General features: G+C 42.5%; 1 protein-coding gene and 1 long non-coding RNA gene across 8 annotated transcripts in view; one reads left to right on the top strand and one right to left on the bottom strand.

Moving 5' to 3' along the window:
- Window positions 1-3,783: 3,783 nt before the first annotated feature.
- On the top strand, window positions 3,784-7,437 carry LOC128854164 (uncharacterized). The gene is made up of 2 exons (XR_008453110.1): window positions 3,784-5,550; window positions 6,326-7,437. It is a non-coding gene; the product is annotated as an uncharacterized LOC128854164 (long non-coding RNA).
- A 3,471-nt stretch (window positions 7,438-10,908) lies between these two features.
- VMP1 (vacuole membrane protein 1) overlaps window positions 10,909-22,839 on the bottom strand; it is a 67,982-nt gene continuing 56,051 nt past the window's right edge. For 6 of the 7 annotated variants that reach the window (XM_054084938.1, XM_054084939.1, XM_054084942.1 and 3 more), the window contains 2 exons: window positions 12,998-13,100; window positions 10,909-11,720 (listed from right to left, as the gene is read on the bottom strand). In XM_054084938.1, coding sequence (XP_053940913.1) covers window positions 11,574-11,720; window positions 12,998-13,100 — 250 coding nt within the window. In that variant the 3' untranslated portion in view covers window positions 10,909-11,573. Of the gene's footprint in view, window positions 11,721-12,997; window positions 13,101-13,429; window positions 18,100-22,839 lie in introns of those variants that run through there. The other variant, XM_054084943.1, reaches the window with a different exon arrangement.

Genomic DNA, 22,839 nt, shown 5'->3' on the forward strand with positions numbered 1-22,839 from the left:
CTCATATGAAAAGACACTTGACATTTATGACAAGACATTTTGACAATATTCTTGCAGACCACAGTACAGAATCAAACAACTTGGTCTGGTTTGCTTTCTGTTCTCACTCAGCTGTTCCAATTCCTGTTTTAGGAACTCCCTCTCAAAAGGAGAAGTACAATAATCCTAGTTCAGCTACCCGGCCATACTTCAAGCCCTATACTGCTCAGTAAAATTTGAGTTGTTTGGAAGCTCAAAACTAAATACAACTTTTGTTATAGACTATTACTTGTAATATTTTTTTTTGTTTTTTCACTAATTACTTCCTGGCAACTCAGAGCTGGGGGACTGTTCTGATCAAAAGGGCTTTTCTGGTGCTGTGATTTTGTCCATTTCAACCATTGTCCTCAACTTGCATGTTTTTCACAGAAGAAACTGGAGGAAAGATTGCACAAGAAGTTAAGATAAACAGCACAGGCAATTCAAGATCGCAAGGAACAAAAGGTCAGGAAAGGAGACAGTATGGTGAGGTTCTTCCTCCTCCCTCAAAAGGCACAGGATGTTTAGCAACATAGAAATCATTTTTTCCTTGCATTTCCACAGCTCTCAGACTGAGAACTTCTTCCAGTATCAGAACTGAGAACAGGTAACTCCATATCTGAAAAATTTATGAAGTCCCAGGAATGCATACTCTTCCTCACTGTTCCAGGACAGGTAAAAGAGATTTTTAAAAAGCTAAGGAGAGAGAAGTCCTTTCAGAAACAAGGAAGAGAGCAATGGGTTATTGTACTGCTACATCAATGAATAACTTTATTGCAGAAATAACCTTCTGTTATCTCTATGTATTTATAATTCCGATCATGAAGCAAATAGAGCAGGCGCTTATTGCCCCTGCAAATGGCATAGATCCATCTATCCATTCTTTGTAAGTACATTTGTTATTGGTGGCTTATGTCACTTTTAGTTAATGGAGCAGGATATTTGGGGTTTTTTTGTTTGTTTAAGTTTGATGGCAGAATTTGGGCCACACTGGGAAATGCAGGGTGCAGCAATGATGTATATCCCCAAGGGAAAAAATAAGTATTCCCTTATTTAATCTCTAGTTATAACATATGAAGACACAGAGGAAGGATTCTACAGCTCAAAGACAGAGCTAGGCCAACAGGTTCATTACATTTAACAGGGATATTTCTGTAAGAACTTGTTCTCAGTTAGGATTCTGGGAGAACACTCTTACTTCCACTGGAAAACAAAGCTTTTCACAGAATCACACAGAATCACAAGGTTGGAAAGGACCCATTGGATCATCGAGTCCAACCGTTCCTAACACTCCCTAAACCATGTCCCTAAGTACTTCATCCACCCGTTCCTTAAACACCTCCAGGGAAGGCGACTCGACCACCTCCCTGGGCAGCCTGTTCCAGTACCCAATGACTCTTAATGTGAAGAATTTTTTTCTGATATCCAACCTGAACCTCCCCTGACGGAGCTTCAGGCCATTCCCTCTTGTCCTGTCCCCTGTCACTTGGGAGAAGAGGCCAGCTCCCTCCTCTCCACAACCTCCTTTCAGGCAGTTGTAGAGAGTAATAAGGTCTCCCCTCAGCCTCCTCTTCTCAAGGCTAAACAACCCCAGCTCTCTCAGCCGCTCCTCATAAGACTTGTTCTCCAGCCCCCTCACCAGCTTTGTTGCTCTTCTCTGGACACGCTCCAGAGCCTCAACATCCTTCTTGTGGTGAGGGGCCCAGAACTGAACACAGTATTCGAGGTGCGGTCTCACCAGTGCCGAGTACAGAGGGAGAATAACCTCCCTGGACCTGCTGGTGACCCCATTTCTGATACAAGCCAAGATGCCATTGGCCTTCTTGGCCACCTGGGCACACTGCTGGCTCATGTTCAGTCGGCTGTCAACCAGCACCCCCAGGTCCTTCTCTTCCGTGCAGCTCTCCAGCCATTCTTCCCCCAGTCTGTAATTCACAGCGGCAATAGAAGATCACACCTATCAGCCAAATTTTGACAACACAGATTGCTCAAATTTACAAAAAGGAGGTCAGAACAACAGTGTAGCTTTTAGATTAGCTGTTAGAAACCCTTTCATTGCTCTGGAGGAGAGATTGATAGGAATTGTTTCAGGCATCTCTAGGCTTCTTCCTGTTAGTGCTGTTCACTGCTGACCTCAGTTGTGAAATTCTCACACCCTTTCCCAAACTAAGCCTTCATATTTTGATCTATGGCTGGATTCCTCTGTGTTTTTCCCCAGGATGTGGAGATGAGAGGGTCAGAGTGACAGGAAGCGAATACCTAGTATCAAATTTTCATCATCTACAATCATATTAGAAGGTGGAGTAGTAATCTTCTGTTTTATTGAGAAAATTAATTATCTAAACAGGCTGAGTATGGACAAGGGACTTCATTTCATTAGAAATTAAAATTAATGAGGTAGATCAAAGGTCAGCACAAGCCAATTTCTCACTAAGGCAGGGACAACAGAATCAATGGCCTTGACCCTAGCGCGTTTTAGTCAAACTACCCACAGGATGTCCATAAACTGGGGAACAATGCATCAAATCTCACTATTGTTTTTTGTAATGGACAGGTGCAGCTCACTTGGAAGTTGGTTCAAGGACTCTAACTGTAACAAATCTACTTAATGAATAGGACAACTTATGTTTGGCGACAAAAGACACCCCAGAAATCCCTTACAAACACTTTAAACATAGTAACTCTTCAGCAAGTGACAAGGCACTAATGTACTTATAGATACAAATGAGGACTACCTGCACAGATTTACCAAACCAAAACAGCTCAAGGGCAAAAATCTGTGGTTTCCACAATAACTGGGATTTTATCAATAAGAAAGAAGCTATGTTCAAATTACCAGGTGATACACTACTGGGAAATATGAAGGTACAAGAGGATATTGAATAATTAATTTCCTACTGCGTCTGTTAGTAAATTTACTATAGATAAATATTATGAAATGGGAGACCAAACATCTGAAAGGAAATTGTCTCAGATGTCAAAGTGTGCTTTAAAGAAGTCTGTGTTTTGCTGGACACCACTTTAAAATCTACAGAAGAGTCATCAGGAATTTGATTCATGGATCTGATATGGGACAAAAAACTTCCAAAAGGAACTGAGCTGCTGCCTTTCCTGAGCTGCTTTCAAGGGCAGCCCAGACACAGCTTTACCAAGGCAGCAAATTCCAGTGTAGGCTTCCTCCTCCAGCCTCCTGCCTCTGACTTCCTATCCCACCTCTGCCCACGCTCCAGAAGCACAGCCTGGACACTCAGACAGCTTTTAACTCGCCTGGATGTGGAGCTGATAATCCTGAATTTTAACTGTAGAGCCTTTCCGGCTCTTTCAGTCAAACCAAAGGTCACAATGGTCCCTTCTGATTTCACATTGTATGAATCCTCTCCCTCTAGACAGCCACTTCCCCTCTATCCGGGTGGGGTAGTGAGTCACCCACCTCAGTGAATCAGCGGGACCTGCTTAACCCTTTCCCAGAAGCGCAGACAGCTGCACATGGGGTGGTGTTTTAAACAAATGCTATTGCCAGCCGTAGGGAGCACGCTGGAAAACATGGAGCTCGCCCGAGATGAGAGACTAGAGAGGCTGCTTCTGCTTATTAGGAAACAGGAAATTTAAAAGCAATTTTCAGAGTTATAAATATGTTCCACAATAAAGAATTGTGGAAGAAGTCTGAACCTTAACCCCATGGCTGGTAATAGCCTGAGAGATTGTAAAGAGTAACTTCTAAGACTCTGGGAGTATAAAAGGCGGCTCAGGCCTCTCTACTCACCTGTGTGAGCCAGGCTGCAGGAACCTTCTCTGCTAGTCTTAAACACAAAATTTTACAAATATAGAATGTTACACCGTAAGATAAAAACCCAACTAAAACGAGGGCTCTCTCTAGGCCAAGACTGCTATTTTAAAAGTAAGTGCAATAAGTACAGGAACTAAAATAAGTCACTGGTGAATACAAAAAAAGACAGAATAAACATTGCTTGAGTGTCAGTGAACCATGAGCTTTTGTTTCGCTAGTTACACGTGATGAGAAATGAATACCATCTTATATGGTATATTTGCATTTAAATGGGTGCGTTCTGTGAAAATGATTATTGTACATATTTGGTTACACATACAGTGTAACGTTTATTTAAAGGCTCTCACAAAAATACACTTCAGTTGCCCGAGAATGGTGTAATTGTGGTCAGATGGCATGATTTAATTTGAACGTTTGCCCAGCAGTCTCCAATATGTAATAGATCATTTACAGGAGCGTGTAAGCAGAACACCGCGGAGGAGCCAAATGGAAAGCAGCCTTATCCCACACGCTGAAGGTGTAATAAAATACTGACTCTGTACTTGGCTGGCAAGGGCAGCTGTAGCCGTATAATATCCTCAGTAAGTATGGTGAGAGCTGGGCAGAACTTCAGAGCTACTGCTCTCCAGATGGCTCAGAACAATACTGAGTTCAGGAATACATATTTCCATGTAAGACTGCTTGCTGCCGGCTGTCAGGCATTGCTGCCACTTCCAAAGAAAACACTGGGAAATTTCCTCCCCACCCCACCAGTTACTACCTGATTCTGAGTCATTCAGTCAGCAGCTGTATTTATCAAGCTATTTGGCATTGTAAACTAGCAATTTCTCCTTCCTAGGATGAATTTCAGTGAAGAAACCTAACACAACTGAGAAAGAGTTAAAAACATAAATTTGGCAACTGATAAACATAAATCCAATTAAATACTCTTCTCCCGAGTATCTTCCGTTGCCTCCCTACCAGACATTAATTCACATTTTCACATTATTTTCCTCCATGAAGATTTAGTCCAGGCTTCCCCATAAACCAGTATTTTCACTGTGAATTGTTCTTTAAATTGTAGATCCAAACCTCCTCCGTGCTGTGAAAGCAGAGCTGATTCTTCGATATCATTATAAAGAAAACCTGAACGTGTTTTAGTACACAAGGGGTCCTGTTCAAACTGAACACTACTCCAGTCAAGGGCCTGAACTTGTCCAAAAACTGCACCAAGCGCAGACAGGGCAGCAAGAGCGATGGAGAGGAGAGACATCAGTGACAGCTTTAAACCAGGACTCTGGGGATCAGGTCTGTTAAACAACACTTGAACACTTTCTCCCTTGCTACTCTCCACCTCGAGTCTCCTCATGCAACACACACGGATACACGTGACTGTATGTCACAAGAGTTCAGCTGGACTGAGGCAAGACATAAAAATCAAGCAGTCAGAGAAATGAAATCAATTTTCGTATCCTAAATATTACAGCTCTGGAGAAAACAGCTGCAGCCAATGAGAGGCACCAAGAAAAACATGGTTTCTAAAGAGACCAGAGAAATTTTGTGAACACAGGTAGATTTGTACCATGCTGTAAATCTAAATATGTATTTTCTGTTTATGCAGGTCCAGTTTCTTCCAGAGATAGAAAAGAAATGCTGAGCACACAGACCTGCTTTTTCAAGCCTTTTCAACAGGTGGAAAAGCCTGAAAGATGGAAAGAAATGCGGTCTCAAGAAAGACACACGGTCCTTCAAAACTCACATAGCACGTAAGTATGAGCCTTGAAAAAGGTATTGATGTGCTTTAGTCAGCAGCAGCCTCTGCAAAAGAGCTGCCAGTTTCTTTACTAAAAATATGTAAGGAAAATAGAGGTACCACAAAGTTGTTGCACACAGAGAGAACATGCTTTGGGAGATGCATCCAATCTCTTAAAGGATTTCTTTTGTTCAATGGTTCAAGGCAGAGTTTAACCTCCTCAGGCACACCTCAGTTCTACAACTGACGCTGCCTTCAAGTGAAAAGGCTTCAGGCCTTAGAAATGTTATGCAGATCAGCTGGTACCCAAGAAGGGCAAAGGGTGACTGCGGTCCCCCACCAGCTGTGGTCACAGCCTTGTGTAAAACCAGGCTAACAAACACTTCAGGGCAGTTCATAGAATTTGCCTAGATCTGAGATACCTTTGAGGTAAGTGCAATAGAGCAAAAAGCAGATAAATGGCACACAACCACGGCCACGAGGAAACGAACAGTTCCAGCCAGCCCTCAGGGGGAGGCAGAATCAGACCTCTGCGGCCTGCTCTGTCACAGTAGCATTAATAAAACCCCAAACCCAGTGGTTTATGCCTTAAATCACATGGACTAAACACACAGCCCTTCCCTCGCAGGACCCCACAAACTGGAAGGAGAAAAGACACCCCCTCGCACTTTTTGCAAGGCAGAAAAGCAGTTTTCAGGCAATTGGAGAAGGGTGTGGTGTGCGGGGCGGTTATTGGAGCAGGGAACAATACACTGAGCTGACAAGGCCTATCTCTCGCCTTTCATCAGGAAATAGCCTGGGCAACTCATTTAAACTTCTTGGGAAACCAGAAGAACAATTAAGCTGGGAGTAACTCCCTTGAAACACAGAAGATGCAGCACACTTAGCTAACTGTATCTGAACAGCTCATCAAACGGGGTATTAAAGAAAGATAACCTTTGATTTCATGCTAACATAGTCAATATTCTTTGAATCATCCCATGAGTGAATAATAATGAATAATAATTAAAAAAAACCAAAACCAAACCCTAGCACAATAAAGGGCAGTGTTAAAGGCAAAGTGAAACGAAGTTTGGCCTGGTTAACAGGCTCACATTTGCACATTCGTTTTACCACAACTCAGCATCACCAGCGGTGAACGGGCTGGATGACACGGCTCAACAGCCTCCTCGCTTTAAATTCAGCATAGTTACAATCGACTTTTTTGACCGAAATACCATTTGATGGCCATTCAATGACAGTTTCTGCATGTGAGGTCCTTTCACTCTTTTGACAACTGATTGGGGCTGCTACAGCCTCTCCCGCTCTCTCCGCTACCAAACCAGAGTTTTGCTGCCTTTTATGAAAGCCATCAATAAGCAAAGGAAAGAGATAAAGAAATAAATGCAAGCATTTCATGCCCTCAATTAGACAACTGAATTAGGGAAGTCACAGCAGGCTCAGAGAGTTTTTCGGTATAATCTTTTTAAAAATGATTTGTATGAGCAAATGCAAATATTTACCCTCAATCTAGTTCTGAACGCGTCAGCAGGGTGTTTCAAAGGGAAGGCGATTGCTTCACTCTGCTGAGGAGGTTCCAGCAATCGCTGCCTAACCTGGACCAGCTCGCTCTGGCCAGGGGCGACAGGCCAGCAGGAATCCCTCCTGGGGATTTTGCTCTGTTGCGCTCCCACTGCCACACACCACTTATTGCTGCAACCCGGAGAAGGCTGAGGGCAGTACTTACTGTTGTTTTCTTCTTCCAAAAAAGATAAAAAAATACAAATTTACAGAAAAAAACCCAACTCGAATCTTAAGTCTCAGAAGAGCATTTTCAATTACCTTATCTATAATTACATTCAGTCTTTCAACTGCTGATTACAAAGTATTTTTGAACTGCATGCTTCAAAGAGAACTGAATTACTTTTACCTCCAAGGATCGCACGCAACCACCACTTATTTTTACACCTGCAATCAACTTTGCTCGCTAATATTTATATTTGTGCTTGATAATCAGGGAAACATCCACAGTATTTGTGCTCGCAATTAGCGCTGCCTGCAGTGAGAGGGAGGCTGATTCCAACAAATTAAGTAATGAAACTCATAAGCACAGCAGGAAAGGACTTTCTGGAACAGCATTAAGCCGTCTTCAGGTATTAATGACAAGTGTCTTTCAGCGCGAGCAGGCAGCTGGGCGATTGCAGAGGGAGCTGCTTTAAGAAGAAAGACAGCGTGACGCTGGCATGGGGGTAAGAAACTACCAGCAGAGACGGGGAGCGGGCAGTTTCCTGTTGGCTTGGATGGAGCCGAGGGAAGCGTGAAAGTGGATGATTGGATCTGATGTGGCCCGTGCTGCTGTCTTGGCTCGGTCCAGCACAGACCAGTATGACCTTTGCTTACACCAACACAAGGGGTGCCCTGATGGGGTACCCAGTGACCGCCAGGGAGAGCGCAGGGCAGGGCGCTCGCATCTCCCTCAGCCTCCAGAGCGCATTGTGGGCCGGCACAGGTCACAGAGCCCGCAGCGAGCCAGGGGAGAAGCAGGAGAAGGATCAGCTACAGTCCTACCCAACCTCAGCTCAGACGTGTTTCTCTGCCTGTGAGGCTGCTTTGCTTCCTATTTACAGTGCACTTGTGAAAGCAGAGATTTCACAGAAACACAGAATCACCAGGTTGGAAAGGACCCACTGGATCATCCCTAAACCATGTCCCTCAGGACTTCATCCACCCGTTTCTTAAACACCTCCAGGGAAGGCGACTTGACCACCTCCCTGGGCAGCTGTTCCAGTGATGATTTAGCCGTGTTCCATTGATGATGAGACTAACACCACCTCTGTCACCTCAAATCCATCTTTGATGTTTAACCAAACGTTAGTTGCTGTTACGAGGGCTCTTACTTCCATGTGATTCTCAGTGATTCCAAGAAAAAAGCAAGATGCTTTATTCAGTGTCTAAACTGCAAGAAGAATGGGCTAAAAATACAGTGATCCATGCTAAGATTATTTCTTTTGCAACAGAGCTCACTTGGGATTTTTCTCTAACTTCACACTGCTTCCAATATGTGACTGAAAATATGTACAAGAAAAGGAAACTTTGGATACAGGGACCAAAATACGTGCTTTCAGATTAAATGCTAAAGGCTTTAGGTCCTTTGAAGCCCCAAAATGCAATTGCAGATGTATCTTCTAGACTCCCACTCACTGTAGAACACTGGGGACAACAAATTGCACAGTGTAACAACCAAGCTCAGTACAGCAACATCCAACTGAAATAAATACCAGCAAGCAGTTATTTGTTTGTTTATTTAAGCAAACATAAAGCTACCCATTTGCAAATCTCACTAGGTTCGCAGAACTTTCATTTCTATTATATTTTACTTTTTACCAAGTCTTACCCAGTGGCTGAACAGGAAGCAGCAAGTAGAATGACCAGTCCTTCCTTTAAATCAGGTTAGAAAGCTTCCAAACAACAGCAGAGCTTATTGGACTGAACACGTACAGACAGGAGTCACAGAACAATAGAGAGATTTTACGCTAAATGTATGTAAACGTATATTGAAATAAAAGTAGGAGAAAGCTTTCAATTCATCTAGTGATTTTTCAGTAGGCAAGGAGGCGTAATCATGAGGAGACCGCTAAAGCATTTTGAATGGTACAGTTTATTGGCTCAAGTGCTAGGAAGAGGGGCATTTTTTTCTTTTTGATTACGGTTACAGTCTCCTCGTTTCAGTCTGACGGCATACAGGCACCTCAGCATGGCACAGATGTCATCTACTCACATGAAAGGCTTTAAGACACTACCAAGGGGGGGAAGTAAATCCCAGTGTCCCTGGGGTGAAGGGAAGATTTGAGGGACGCGGGAAAAGCAGCAAACAGCTCATTCGGTCACCCAAGCATCCCTAAGGAAAATGAAACAAACAGCTACGAACCATGGACATTATCACTTACAAAGGGCAAAACTGAAGTTTAAGTAGACTGAAAAAAAAGTGAAGTGTCAAATAGAGCTACAGTGTTTTGAATGTGGATGGTATCAGAACAAGTTCTTTGCCACATTATTTGCAAAGACTATTTTAGGCCAAAAAGTGAAAAAGCTGCTAGGGCCAAAATTTAAGAAACACTGTCCATCCTTGAAAAACCAAGAAGGGCAAACGAATGGCCTTTCTGCTTTTAACTCTCCCAGACTACCTCCCAGAACTTAGACTTATAGATATTTAACTTTAACCTAGTCAGCGCTGTTGTCCATGTTAAAAGCCTCCCCATACCTTCATCCCTTCATTCATTCACGTTGTTTAAAGTTCTACATGAAGCATAGAGAGAAAGACTACAAACCTCACACATGACTGAGATGAAACTTTAGAAGGCATTTCTTACGTAGACTGCTGCACTGCACGACTTCTGGGCTCGTTTCCATCTAAACGGAACACCACTTACACGGTACTGATGTTCAATGAAAACAGCTGGGGATGGATGAGCGAACGGTCAGATGAGAGATACCAAAATGTCAGACAGCCTACCGACTGTTGTTGCCATGAGATCCAACAGTCAACATCAGTCTGATAAGCTATCCGACAGGATGGTACGGCCATGGAGATGTCACAACGGTTGGCAACACAAGAGGACATTCAGGCAGGATTGAACAAAATATATTCTCACCCCTTGCTCGAGAGCTGCCCTGCCCGACCGCAGGGGTGAAATCCACCTACGCAGCAGCGACATCTAACCTACCTCGTGCTCTTATGCCACCTTTTGAGAACACTAATTGAAAAATCAAAGTAATTCTTGTTAATTATCCCTAGGATAAAAATAAACCCATTAGTTAAAAAATTAATATAGTAGAGTAGTAATAGGTACAAGTAGCAGGGGAACAGACACCTACTTACTAGCGAGGGAAACGATCCATTTTAGTATCGGTTATCGGTACCTCCAAACTGGAACACATTTTCAGTGCTTTGAAAATACCAGATTTTTAAAGCCCAAGTTTAAGGTTCTCTCAGGTTCTCTTCATCACTGCTGGGTTTGACATAAAATCTGTTTTCAGCTGGAATCTTTACTCTTCCCCCTCTCCTTTCCTTCATTGCCCACGGTGCTGGGATCAGCGGCAAACATCTCAGAAAAGGTCCTGATCACTACTATCTCTAGTGCTTTAACACGACTATTTTAACCAGTGAGATGTATTTCAAGCGAGAGCTTTCCACTTCCTTCTGCTTAGTAAGAAGTTCTTATGAAAAAAAAAGAACAAAAAAAAAAGAACAAAGGGCTTCAGCACCATTTGTGGAGGAAGGATGAGTAAAGCGTGCGATTCATGGGATTAAGGCTTAATAGAGAAACGAAAGCAACTGAGCGTACAAAAGTGGAGAGGAAAAGAAACACCTTAAAAAGACCGACACAAGGAATTCTGGAATGATCAAAGATGACTTTATAAAGTTTTATCTTAACTTCATTCTAAATATACAGAATAAAAAATATCAGCTTCAGCGTTCTGACATCAATCATCTCTGCTAACATCATGAACTTTAAGAGGGCGGCTTTTCCAACCGAGAGCACGTGCAATGCAATGGGACACCGGAGAATTCAGATGGAAGAGCCTTACCAGGAGGGACATGCAACAGTTTGTATCCAATCTTATTCATTTATATACATTTTGATGGTCTTGAAAGTTACGGAAAAAGCAAAAAGCCATCCTTCAAAATAAAAAGTTACCCTTAGGTCAGTCTGAAGTTAAATCAGGAAATTGAGAACATTAAATTATCAGTTTTGGAAGTAATTTGGATGGACAACATTTGTTTTAAACACCATTTAACATCGCATTGTCCATCCTGTATAATACAACTCAGACTGGTAAAGTGTTCATACCTTACCTTAACCTTTATAAGTTTGTCAATGAAACGTCTGCTCTAATATCCAAATTACTTTCAAAATTAAAGAAAAACTTGTTATAGTTGAAAATTGATGTTAAAAAGTTTTCCCCCGTTTTGAATAATGCTGATTTTTAAACATATGGAAAGATGTGTCATTTTTCGTGTCTGTTAAAACCCATTCCAAGGGGGTTTTTCCAAGCTCATTTGTTTTTTTCTTCAGAGTACGTTGTCTTCTGTCGCAGCCGTTTGGCATAGCTTTGGGCCATGGAGTTGATGATAGATAAGATAAAATACAAAACCATGACAATCACCAATTTTTCAAACAGCCAGGATAGCCAGTTTTCCCCCTGAAAAGACAAAGACAAAAGAGAAGAAGAAAAACAAAGATTAGTGGACAGCACAATGGAGAATTCCGCACTTTTTGGGTGAGAGGGAAAAGCCTAAGCATTTTTTTTTTTTCATTATGCAATTTATCAAATTAAAAACAGGACCCGAGCGCGAGCTGACAGGATTCCTGCAGGTCCCCCTGTAAAGCTGACTTCAGTCCCTTGAAAGACAATGCAGCGGGGCTCGCCAAACGCACCGCAGGGCAGAACCCTTGATCATTCCCAGCCTGCTGGCAATTTATTATTCCTAGCGTTGGTTCGTCCTTGCTAACAATTCGTAGAGTTCAGAATTAGCATCCCTGACTGTCATTCCCTGTCACGTTCATTGCAAAGAAAACAATAAGGTCATCGGTTAACAATGTTTTTTTCCCTAAACTGCATATACTGTGTCATCCTCCGATTGCATCCGATTCCCCTGGTGTCACTGGAAGTTAATGCGATGACCTCGGCAGTCCCACTTCGAGCGTTTTCCACGGCTATTGGGAACTTGTAGGGTTTTGTCAAAGGAGGGCAGCAACGTACTGCACAAAAATCGCTTCGATGTGCATAAAAGGAATCTGCAGAGTTAGTTATTCCGGCCTGATCCTCCCTAATTTAGTCTCTTATTAAGAAATGGGCAAATAACCATTTAGAAGAGCTGCCAGCATTAAATGTGAAATGTGAGATAGATTTGTGGATTTTATCTAACACTGCCCGAGCGTCCCAAGGAATTCCATGTCAGAGTTGCTGTCTCCACTGAAAAGTCAGGGTATGCTTTTTAAAGTACTGTGTAGGAAAAGGCACTCCTGCCCCTTGTTACCCACTCCAAACACCACATTTCTCTTTTCCTTCCCAGCACTAAAGGCTTGGGAATTAGTTTCTCTTGCTGGCTTTAAGCTAGAGACCCTGCTGCCCTCTGAGGTATTGATGCTGCACATAGTTTGTTACCATCTCACATGTAAATCCAACCTTTTCCTGCTGAAATTTCTCTTCCCAAACAGGCAGCTCACACAGAGGCCCAACTGCCCCACGTCTTGCATTATTGTTTTCTTTATTCTCCGAGAAGTTTAAGTCCATCGCACACAATTACAGCATTATTTTTAATTCCCGGGTTGCTTTTAAAAGGAGATTTTTATCTATTCCCTGGGCCACAGCAAATCTTTGAAAACCAGAAGCCAGCGTTCCCCTGGTAAAGCCGGCGAGTGGAGGGCAGCAGGAGAGGGGCAGCTGAAGCGGGAGGTGGGCAGAGCGGTTCTTACCTGTGGCACGCCACTGTCAGCTCTGTGGTGGAGTTTTATCCTCTGAGCTTCCAAATATTCTTGAAATGGCTTCTGAAGAGAAGGACCTATACTTGGAATAGCACTGATGCCAAGTTCATCCCAGAGAACAAAATAAAATAGGAGAGGAAAAAAAAAACAAAAACAAAAGACAATTTTTTTTTTTTTAAACTTACCACTTTGACCCAAACAGAACAAAGTTCAGACTGAGCCACAGCTCAGAAGGGCACCGCTACTCGAGGAAACGGATAACCACAAAATAAAGTGTATTTCATCTTTCTCTCTCATACTTCTGAAAGGGACCTATGGCCCCAGGTCCTCAAAAAGTGCTTAAAAAGAAAAAATGTTTCAGAGCAAAGCGGTGACAACCCTGCTGGGAGCAGAGCGCGGAGCTGGGAGCAGAGCATTGGAGCTGGGAGCAGAGCATTGGAGCTGGGAGCAGAGCATTTCCTTGGAGGCGGAGGAGCCAGCTGGGCTGCGCGCTGGTGCGCGGCTGAGAATCAAATGAATGACTTCTCAGAAGTCCCACATTTATCACCAGCAGTTCCTGTAAGAACTGGTTTGAACCGATTAATAAGGAAATGACTTGTGCTTGTGTCATCCCTCAGTTAAAAAAGAAACTGCTCGCCCTATGACTTGCCCCTATCTCCTCCAAGAAGACGGCCCCTTTCTCAAACTAAGTCCTTATTAGGACAATCCGTGCGTCATCTTTACCCAACAAGAATGCATGAGCAAATTCTGCAGGCGCCTCCCCCAGGTCAGTGATTAACAAAGGAACAAAGAAGGAACTATGAACCCGGGGCTGAATCATGCCATGGTTTATGGCAGATGACTTGCACAAAAGCTACAATACGTTACTAAACACCTTGTTCCGACTCTAACATTACAAAGATACCGTTTGGAACGGAGAACCCTCTCCCAGGTGTTAACGCTGGGCAGGCTCACAGCAGCCTCCAACCTCTGCTGGGCAAATGCCACAGCTGGCCAGGTTTGAATCAAAAACAACCTGCGTAACTTCTTTAGATCCGTATGCCGTGCTCTTTAGCAGGAGGTCGAGGAGCTTTAGTAACTGTCACACCATTTAAGAAACCCTTAAAATACTCTGTAGAAGGAATTGCCACCAGCAACCCCCTGGCTCAGCTGCGGCGCTGGGAACACCCGTGCAATCCGAAGGCTCCCAGGGTTCGTTCCACATACAGGCAACCAACACCCTTAATGCCAGCCAGGGGAGAGCACCCATCACTAACAAACATGGGTTTCATTTCAAACAGAACACAGATTTCCAATTTCTTTTTAAAATTTTAAATAAATGAACACAGGTCTCTACATTACAACAAGTCACCTAAACTTCTGTGCTTAAGGTTTTGATTCTTGACACTTCTGCTTCAGGGAGGATTTAGTAAAACACACTTTAGACAGAGGTACCCACAGACACCTTTCCAAACTGACCCTGCTTTACCAGGGGCTTCGACCAAATCCCCTACAGAGGTTCCTTCCAACCCCAACCATTCTGTAATCGCCCCTCTCCGAATGATGGATAGACTTTCAAGATAATTTTCCTCCATCTCCTGATTTAACCAATATTCCCTTTTCCAGGCTAAAGCTCAATTAAAAAATAACAGCTTCCTAATCTCAAGAATTTATGAAAAGTCACAGACTGAAGAAACAAAGTAGCTCGCTCTCCCCCACCAACTCGATGTCCTTCGGTAGCCAGGGGTGAATAACTCCTCTGAACGTATTTACAAGAAAACGATTGCTTCTTTCATGATTCACCATCACGATGATACGAACGGGTGAGTAAATTCTGTGCCCGGACTGGTAAAATTTCAGCAAACAAAAGAGCAGAGACTAAAACTCATCTATTACACAAGAGAACGGCGACTTTTACAAATGATTTTCAGTTTTTCAGACCCGTCCCGGACGAAGCTGACTCTCCCCGTGGTCAAAATCCTCCTCCTGACTCGCCGATGGGTACGAGTCACAGTTTTAAACCGGAGTTACGTTTTGAGGTTTCTTTTCTTTTTCAAATGATACCCAGAAGCCCGGAAAAGCTCCTGAAAGGTAATAGCTTACTTTTAAACTTCTGCATGATTATGAAATAAGGAATATTTAAATCACGAGAGACGAATGATTAACAGAATGGTTGTTCAAATGCCTCAATGTTTTTCTGAAAACTGAACTAAAACTGTGCCCAACTGGCATTAAACAACAGAACAAAGACATGAAAACCATGTTCAGGCGGCTTGAAGAGATCCTGGTGCATCAACACCATATTTCAAAATTATTTTAGTTAAAAGTATTCAACTTCTTATTTCTTTTGTGAGCACAACTGAGGACCGAGTGCACAACATCCATTTTACTAAAGCTGTTTTGAAGAGATTCGGAATGCAAGGACCTTGGTTTGTAAAAGTCTGTGATGTTTTGCACATTCACAGAGACTTTAACACTGAAAAAAAAGTGCATAAATTTAAACAAGGAGCAAAATGAAGCACAGTGACTCCTAGAAAATCATGACTCCAGACTACTAGAAACAAAATTCTGGAAATCCCATTTCAGTGGGACAACATCGGTCACTGCAATAACAATAACTCTTGTGACAATATTCAGCAGCACCTGATACCCAAAGCACGGGCATCACTCTACATCTAGAAATCTTAAAAATCAGTTTTAGTTTTATTGAACCACCAATGAGTCGGTGCTAACCTCCCAAAGCCAGTGAGCTTCAACTCCCCGACCCTCTTCTTATCAAAGGAGGAGGGGGAAGTCTTCAGTATAAATTTTCAAGGATTCCACTGGAAGCAGAGGCAGATACTCATGAAAAAAAGGAACAGATTTGCATCATAATTCTGCGCCACTTAGAAATAACTTTAAGATGCACCTTCAAAGCCTGCTGCAGTTTCAGGAGATGCAAACCACATCCGACTTAAGAAAGGAAGATGCTGGAAGATAACCCGTTTGTAGAATAATCTAAACCCAACTCCTTGCAGTTTCCTTTGAGAATGAAGCCTATTGTCTTTCAAATAAAGACCACGAAAGGATAAGAAAATAAAAGGACCTTCGTGCACAACAGAACTGGGCTCATCCAGGCTTTGTAGTCTCTATCTGCCAAAACAACCCACACAAAACCCCCCAAGCACACAACCTGCTGTCCCTTCTTAAAGGCTTAAAACACAGGTCTTGGGGAGCTGCTTAAGGACTTCAATTTCAAAAAACCTGAAGGTCATTCACTAGAAGTTATCTGTCAAAATAATCAATGAATAGTTTCACTAGCCGCTATCCTTATTATTAATGAATTTGGCAGTTAATCAGCAACAAGCTGCACTGCTGGGAAGGGACGTGCTGCCCACGGGGCTCTGTCCTACAACAAAACTTGCGTGAAAAACGAGAGGAGCTGCAGTTTTACTGTGAGAGTTGGAAAAAACGCTTTGTATTTTTTTAAAGAAATTTTGATTCACAACAAATTTTAGAAACAGTTAACATTAAACGCCAAATTTTGTTTTAATTTACCCTGATTCTCTGCTAACACTGAATGTTTCACAAAATTGAAACTGAAAAGAGACTTGGAAAAAACCTGCACAGAATTTGGTACAGCCTAAATTCATTAGAATCGTAACAATTTAGTAAAATGCATTAGTTGCACTCTAATACTACAATATAAACACCCATTAAGAATTCTGCTGCACTGAACAAAAAACACAAACCTCTTTTCAGAAGCGTAACTTGGGTTTTGTTATTAAACAAATGCACCTTTGATTTTTTTTTAAGAACAAGAAATAACTTCTTTTCCAACACACACAAAAAAACTTCCCATCTATTCGAAGCACTAAACTACAGAGAGTAAGCAAAGTTGCTCCAGGATTAGTTTAAAACTGACATCGAGGATGTACAGCTTCTGCCAGCACAACTCCTACAACTTCTGTTCCAGTTACGGCAAAACTGTGTTTATTAAACCACACTGTCCAATTTATTAATTTGCACTTCAAAGATTGACTGTCAGTATTTGACCCTCAAATACACATCATTAGTCATGAAGTGATGGGGAAGGTTGTTGGGCAATTTATCTTTTTAACAGAATCTTTGGAAGCAGAGGTAGGCGTTTCCTAAACGCATCCAGAAGAAGCACCAAACCGGGCTGGGGGATATTTAGCATTTTTGCTTATATTAAAAATACTGCTTTAAAACCATTGACACTTGCGCTTTTAAAAGGTATATTTTTCATCTTAGGAAATCTTTAAGAGTTACTGGAGTTATGGAAATGTCACAAGCGATGCTCTCAGTGTGAGCACTCCAGCAAGCACAAGCTGTGCTGCACGCTCGGAATCAAACGCCGCACTCCGCTATCATTGTGATAACATTTACAAAACAATCTATCAGTCCATGACACGGGACGTAAAGTTCTCGTCTTACCAAAACCTCTGTAAGTTTGCATTTACCAGAAGAGAAACGTTAGCAAATACATCAAGAAACACTGAGGCTGCCATTGCAGACCCACATTTTAGGAACAGTCATACAGTGGGGGTTTTACTGCTGATGGAAGTTTCTCATTCTCAAGAGGCCTCCAGCAGCAAGTGATTAAGCAGCTGATTAAGCAGTTCTTAAACTCAATTTCTTTTGATGGAAATTAAAAATGTAAATAAGAACTTCAGTGGCATTCAGTGCCGAATTACACGGCGCATCCAGCAGCGCACAGGAACGGCTGGAATTGGTCCCCCAGCTGCAACGATCAAGAAACATTAAGCACTGCAGGTTTAAAAACGTGGAAGTCCATTTTATCATGGAAATAATAACCTGAAGGGAAACGAGAACCCTAATAATGGAATGGAGGGTGCGAACAAGCCACCGGGCTCCCAGGCTGAAACGCTGCTTGGAAAGGTGATGCAATATTGAGTCACAACCTCACTTTATGGATGATCTCTCTAATATCCACAGCTGTTCATTTGGAAAAACCGTTTAACTGCTAACACGGGGATTGATTTTGTCCAACTCTCTGGCACACACACTTTGTCCTTCTCCGGACCCCTCTCGGGGTCTGGGGACAAACAGTGCAGCCACATTTTGCTCAGATTCAGCGATCCGGGCCAGTCCTGTAGAGAAAAACATCCTTTTAGGAAATGCCACCGATCCAATACAAAATGAAGACGACAGCGAAAGAAATTTTGAAACAACAGAAACCCAAACTCAGAGGGAAATATCATTGTGTGTTTTGTCAGCACAAAGCCTGCCCGCAGGCTGTACCCCTGGCGCAGGCATGGCCCCAGGCCAGAGATTATCTCTTCCTACAAAAAACCGAGTTAAGTGGCACCAAAGAATGTGACAAAGGAAGGAGGGAGTGTGCTGGGACAAGGACTCTTCCCTCCCAATACCTCCGACTCTATTTGGAAATGTATTTATTTAACTCAGACCAGGCCAGAGAGCCAAAGTGAAGGCTTTCACCTTCCCAATAATGATGCAAAACATCAATAAATCATCACACCCAACACTCATCCCTCCCACACAGTTTCTCGGTATTAGATTCACATTTCTACGTTCCCTGTAAGAACACAAGAAAAATCCATCCTAAAGCTCAAAGCAATTGGGTGTTGAGTAAGAGGCACCACAGTTGGTTATTTTAGTCATCCCTCCTTCAAAAGACACTGGAAGTTTTGCTCCATCACGGTATCGAGCGAGACATTTTATAAACCAATAAAAACTAGATTCCAGTGGAAACATTTTTATGCCGCTGGATAATTAGCAAAGCTGATTAATTTGCATACCGTGTTCACTGTCTAAACAGAGCACCTTTCTTCCTGCAAGTTATCTGAACCTTCAATGGTTAATTTTTTTCCAGACAGTGATCTAAACAGGCTTAACGGTTAGTATTTTAATGAGCTGTCATTTCCTGTGCTGATAAAGATTCTCACAGTATTTAAACCATCCCTTTCCCCACCAGCAGGAGCCGGGGCAGGGACTCGGGGGCCCTCCTGGCCCCTGGCGCTGCAGCAAACCTGGGCTCCTTCAGCTTGGAGCAGTTGGGGAAGCTCAGATGGGATCTGCCCTCAGTGCTCTACAACTGCAGAAAATACATCGGCTTTACGGTCAGGATCAACGGAAACATTTTGGGGTTAAAAGGCTGCTTGGCAGATCCACTTGCTTTACGAGACGAAGCAACAAACTAGCTTATTTGAAAATTACTAAGCTAAAACTGTTAGACGTTTGACGTCATTCATACCTGGAGCTACGCTCCGATACCCACGCTAACCAAGCTGCCTGCAAAACATTTTTTTTTTTCCTTGTGACATTCTGTTATATTAAAATCAATCAAGTAGGAGTTGCAACATCTCTGAACTTCCGTGCTCAATAAGGCTCTTTGTAAGGAAACATCTATTTGTATTTGAAAGATCTATTTTCTACACCATTTAGAAAAAAAAAACCAAACCAACAATCCCCACCTGCTTGTTTGGAGTTAAATCCTCCAAGCCTTTTGCAAATAAACTTTTAGAATTCTGTTGTGATCCACTGGAAGGTTTTCAACACCAAAGCTACTCGGATTTCATCCACATCTGTGTCCCTTTAAAGACGCTAAAGCCTGTTTTGTGCCGAGCTGATCCATTGTGTGCAGCGTGTGTTACGAGGGCACAGTCCCACAGGTTTCCAATATACTTGTGGGACGAGAGCCATTGATTTATTTTACCAAGAAACGTCAGGTGCATTGGTATAACCTTCCAGAATCATTCTTCTCAGGAGGTTCTAAAGTCATTGCTCAGTTATCCCTGTTCTCAGCCACTTCTGGTTATTTTCAGTTGAATTCCGCTCCATGGGTTTCGTTTTAAATACTGTTTGGAACCTATTTCTCAAAATATCCTTTAATGAAGGTGCCAGCTCAACAGGATACGGATTTTCTGGCATAGAAACAAATCGAGGTCCCTCCCTCCAGGTCTGAAGGTGTGGCTGGTGGATGGGGATCTGGCTCCGAGCAATGTGCAGTGATGTGATGAGGGGGATACGGGATGGCAGAGGCCACGCCGTGGGGTCATACCCCGCTGAAGGCCCCTGAAACACCCAGGCAACCACAGAGCACGATGCAAACGAAAAAGGGCTCTTCCTACCCCAGGACAAGTGACTTCTGGTGCAGCCCTTTCCATCACTTTAGCTTCTCGACTTATATTCTAAAGAAATAACCTGAAACCTATACTGTGAGCGATCTCTGAAAAAAAAACACAACTTTTAAAGAGTTTCCAGTTACATCAGTGACCATGACTTCACTTGTACTTTTTTTTCATGGAAGGAACATCATGCTCCTGACTGGAATCAACTGAGATTAAGTTGTGAAGCAAAGAATTACAGCACAATTAATAGCACCAAACTGGTTTGTCAAGGCTATGGTTCAAGAACCTGTCACCAAAACACTGTTTTTCCTTTAAGACAAGCAATCATTCCTACTGGCCTGCGTACCTGGTAAGCATGATTTATGTGTCTTATAAAAACTCATCCGGATTAAGAAACCCTTCAGAAGTACGGATATTTTGGGTAGATTTCTCCGAGTCTGTTAAACACTGAAGTGTAATTGAACAGGTCTCACACACAGAATGTGGCACTAAGGGAATCGTAGAATAGTTTGGGTTGGAAAGGACCTTAAAGCCCATCCCGTTCCACCCCCTGCCATGGGCAGGGACACCTCCCACTGGATCAGGGGCTCCGAGCCCCATCCAACCTGGCCTGGAACCCCTCCAAGGATGGGGCACAACCTCCCTGGGCAACCTGGGCCGGGGCCTCTCCACCTTCATCGTGAAGAAATTAACGTCTAAAAATCCATAGGTATGCAATTTTTTTACCTGTATTTCACTGGCTTCTATTTCAACTTCAATTGAGTTTATTGACTCCGTTCATTAACTGAATAGATTCGTTTCTATTTCTTCCAGAATTAGCACGGCAGCCTTTGCTCCCGGCAGCAGCTCTCTCACTTTGCCGAAGAGACAGCGTGCCTGGTGTATCGTAGGAGCACCTCTCAGTGTTTATCCCACCCTGTAACCCTCACAGCCTCTGTAATTAAGACCTTCTGTGGCCTATTTGAATTCATCATTAACTTAATAACGGTCAGAGAGGATTCTCTGCCCGACGGGTGGAATCTGTCCGAAAGGGATGTAGCCGTTACCACTTGCCACTGAAGTTTGGATGCTCTGAGGTGAAGGCCACGTGCTGTCTAATGCTAAATAAAGTGTGTTTATGAATTTTTTAGATGTCTATCGAAGTTCTAAGGTTATTAGCTCATTTTCACAAAATATGAACAGAGCATGCTGAGCTAAAAACAAACCTCCATCTTTCCTTTCTGAACATGTACCCAGACCTGACGGCAGACAGTTTTGTGGATGGTGTGTGCTTTAACAACTCTTTTTCTTTAGTAGTTTTCTGGGAATTCTTAATCCGCATTTGAAATTGCCACTTCAAAGAAAACACGATCATGCTTAAAGCCATACACTTTGTGTGACTCCATCAGCAATCCTGCAGCTGTAGGTAAAAAAACCCGATATGGACAGATTTAAGGGCCAAAGGAACACCCACAACACACACGATAATTAAACATTTCAAACGGGATGGGTTCGGCCTAAACCCAGTAAAGTATTCTACATGGATGATCAGTAAGATAAACTCTTCTTTAAGTGACGGAATACAAGACAAAACTCTCACACACTCTTTGCTCACAAAAGCATATGAATGTAATACAACCTGAGAGAAAATATTACGCTCTCTGCATCTTTGTAATCCTCTTCAGCTTTGATTCCAAGACTCAAGCTAATTCCGTCCGTGCCTCCTGGTTCCTTCCAGCACCCATAGTGCCACTGTGCCTTCACGCAGCCCCTTCGCTTTCCCCCCACGCCAATGTTTCCAACAACTTCTAAACAACTTCTTCATTTCCTGACACATTTTCTTTCCATTTTCCTTTCTTTCTTTAAGGAGTATTTTATGTTCCTTTTCCACTGGAGACTTAGACAAACTTGTAAAATCAAATTATTCTGATTTACACCAAAAAAAAAGCCCGGTTGTGGCAGGGCGAGTGTGCAATGCCAGCAGCATCCGGGGACCGACGCGAACAACTAGGGAGCTCGGCACGGTCTGCAGGTGAATCATTTCTGCTTTTTGACTCATGTAGCTATTGAGAAATTCTCTCTGGCTTATAAAATCAAATATTCTCAGACTTTATCTCATAACTTAATCTTCCGTCTCAATTTCAGTTATCCGGTATATTAATACGTTCATTATTTTCAAGTATTGTGCTTAGACATTTCCTATTGTGTAAGAGCAATATCCCAGACAAAAGAAAGTCTTAAGTCATTTTGTTGGATAGGATTTGATTAAAATAAAGTTACTGACCAATAAATAGATCTATATTTTAATTTAATAATAAAGGATTTAATTCAAGCTATTGTTTAAAATTTTATACTCCACTCTGAAAAGAAATTGATGAGGTAATGCCAGCAGACAGCTTGAGAAAAGTCAAGGATACCGGCACATACCAAAAATCTTACTGTCTCCCGAGGACATTTTTTAACTCTGACATCAACCATCTAATAAAATCTGAATCCAGCCGAGGTCTTGTGAACGCATTCGAAGTAACTTGATGCAAAAATAGCTCCAAGATAGATGGAAGTAGGAAAAAACTACCAGTTTTGGCTCAAGGATTTGCAGGAGAGTAAATCTCTGGAACCCCACCTGACCTACTAGCGGCGCAGATCAAAAGTCAGTAGTAAATTGTCTACTTTGCTTGATACTAAAAAAACCCTAATGAATGATGGTTAAAAGTAGCCACATCCCTCTTTTTTTAAAAAAAAATAATGTTCAAAGCACCA

This window comes from Cuculus canorus, chromosome 20 (assembly GCF_017976375.1).
Source record: "Cuculus canorus isolate bCucCan1 chromosome 20, bCucCan1.pri, whole genome shotgun sequence".
In the NCBI taxonomy this organism is placed as follows: Eukaryota; Metazoa; Chordata; class Aves; order Cuculiformes; family Cuculidae; genus Cuculus; species Cuculus canorus.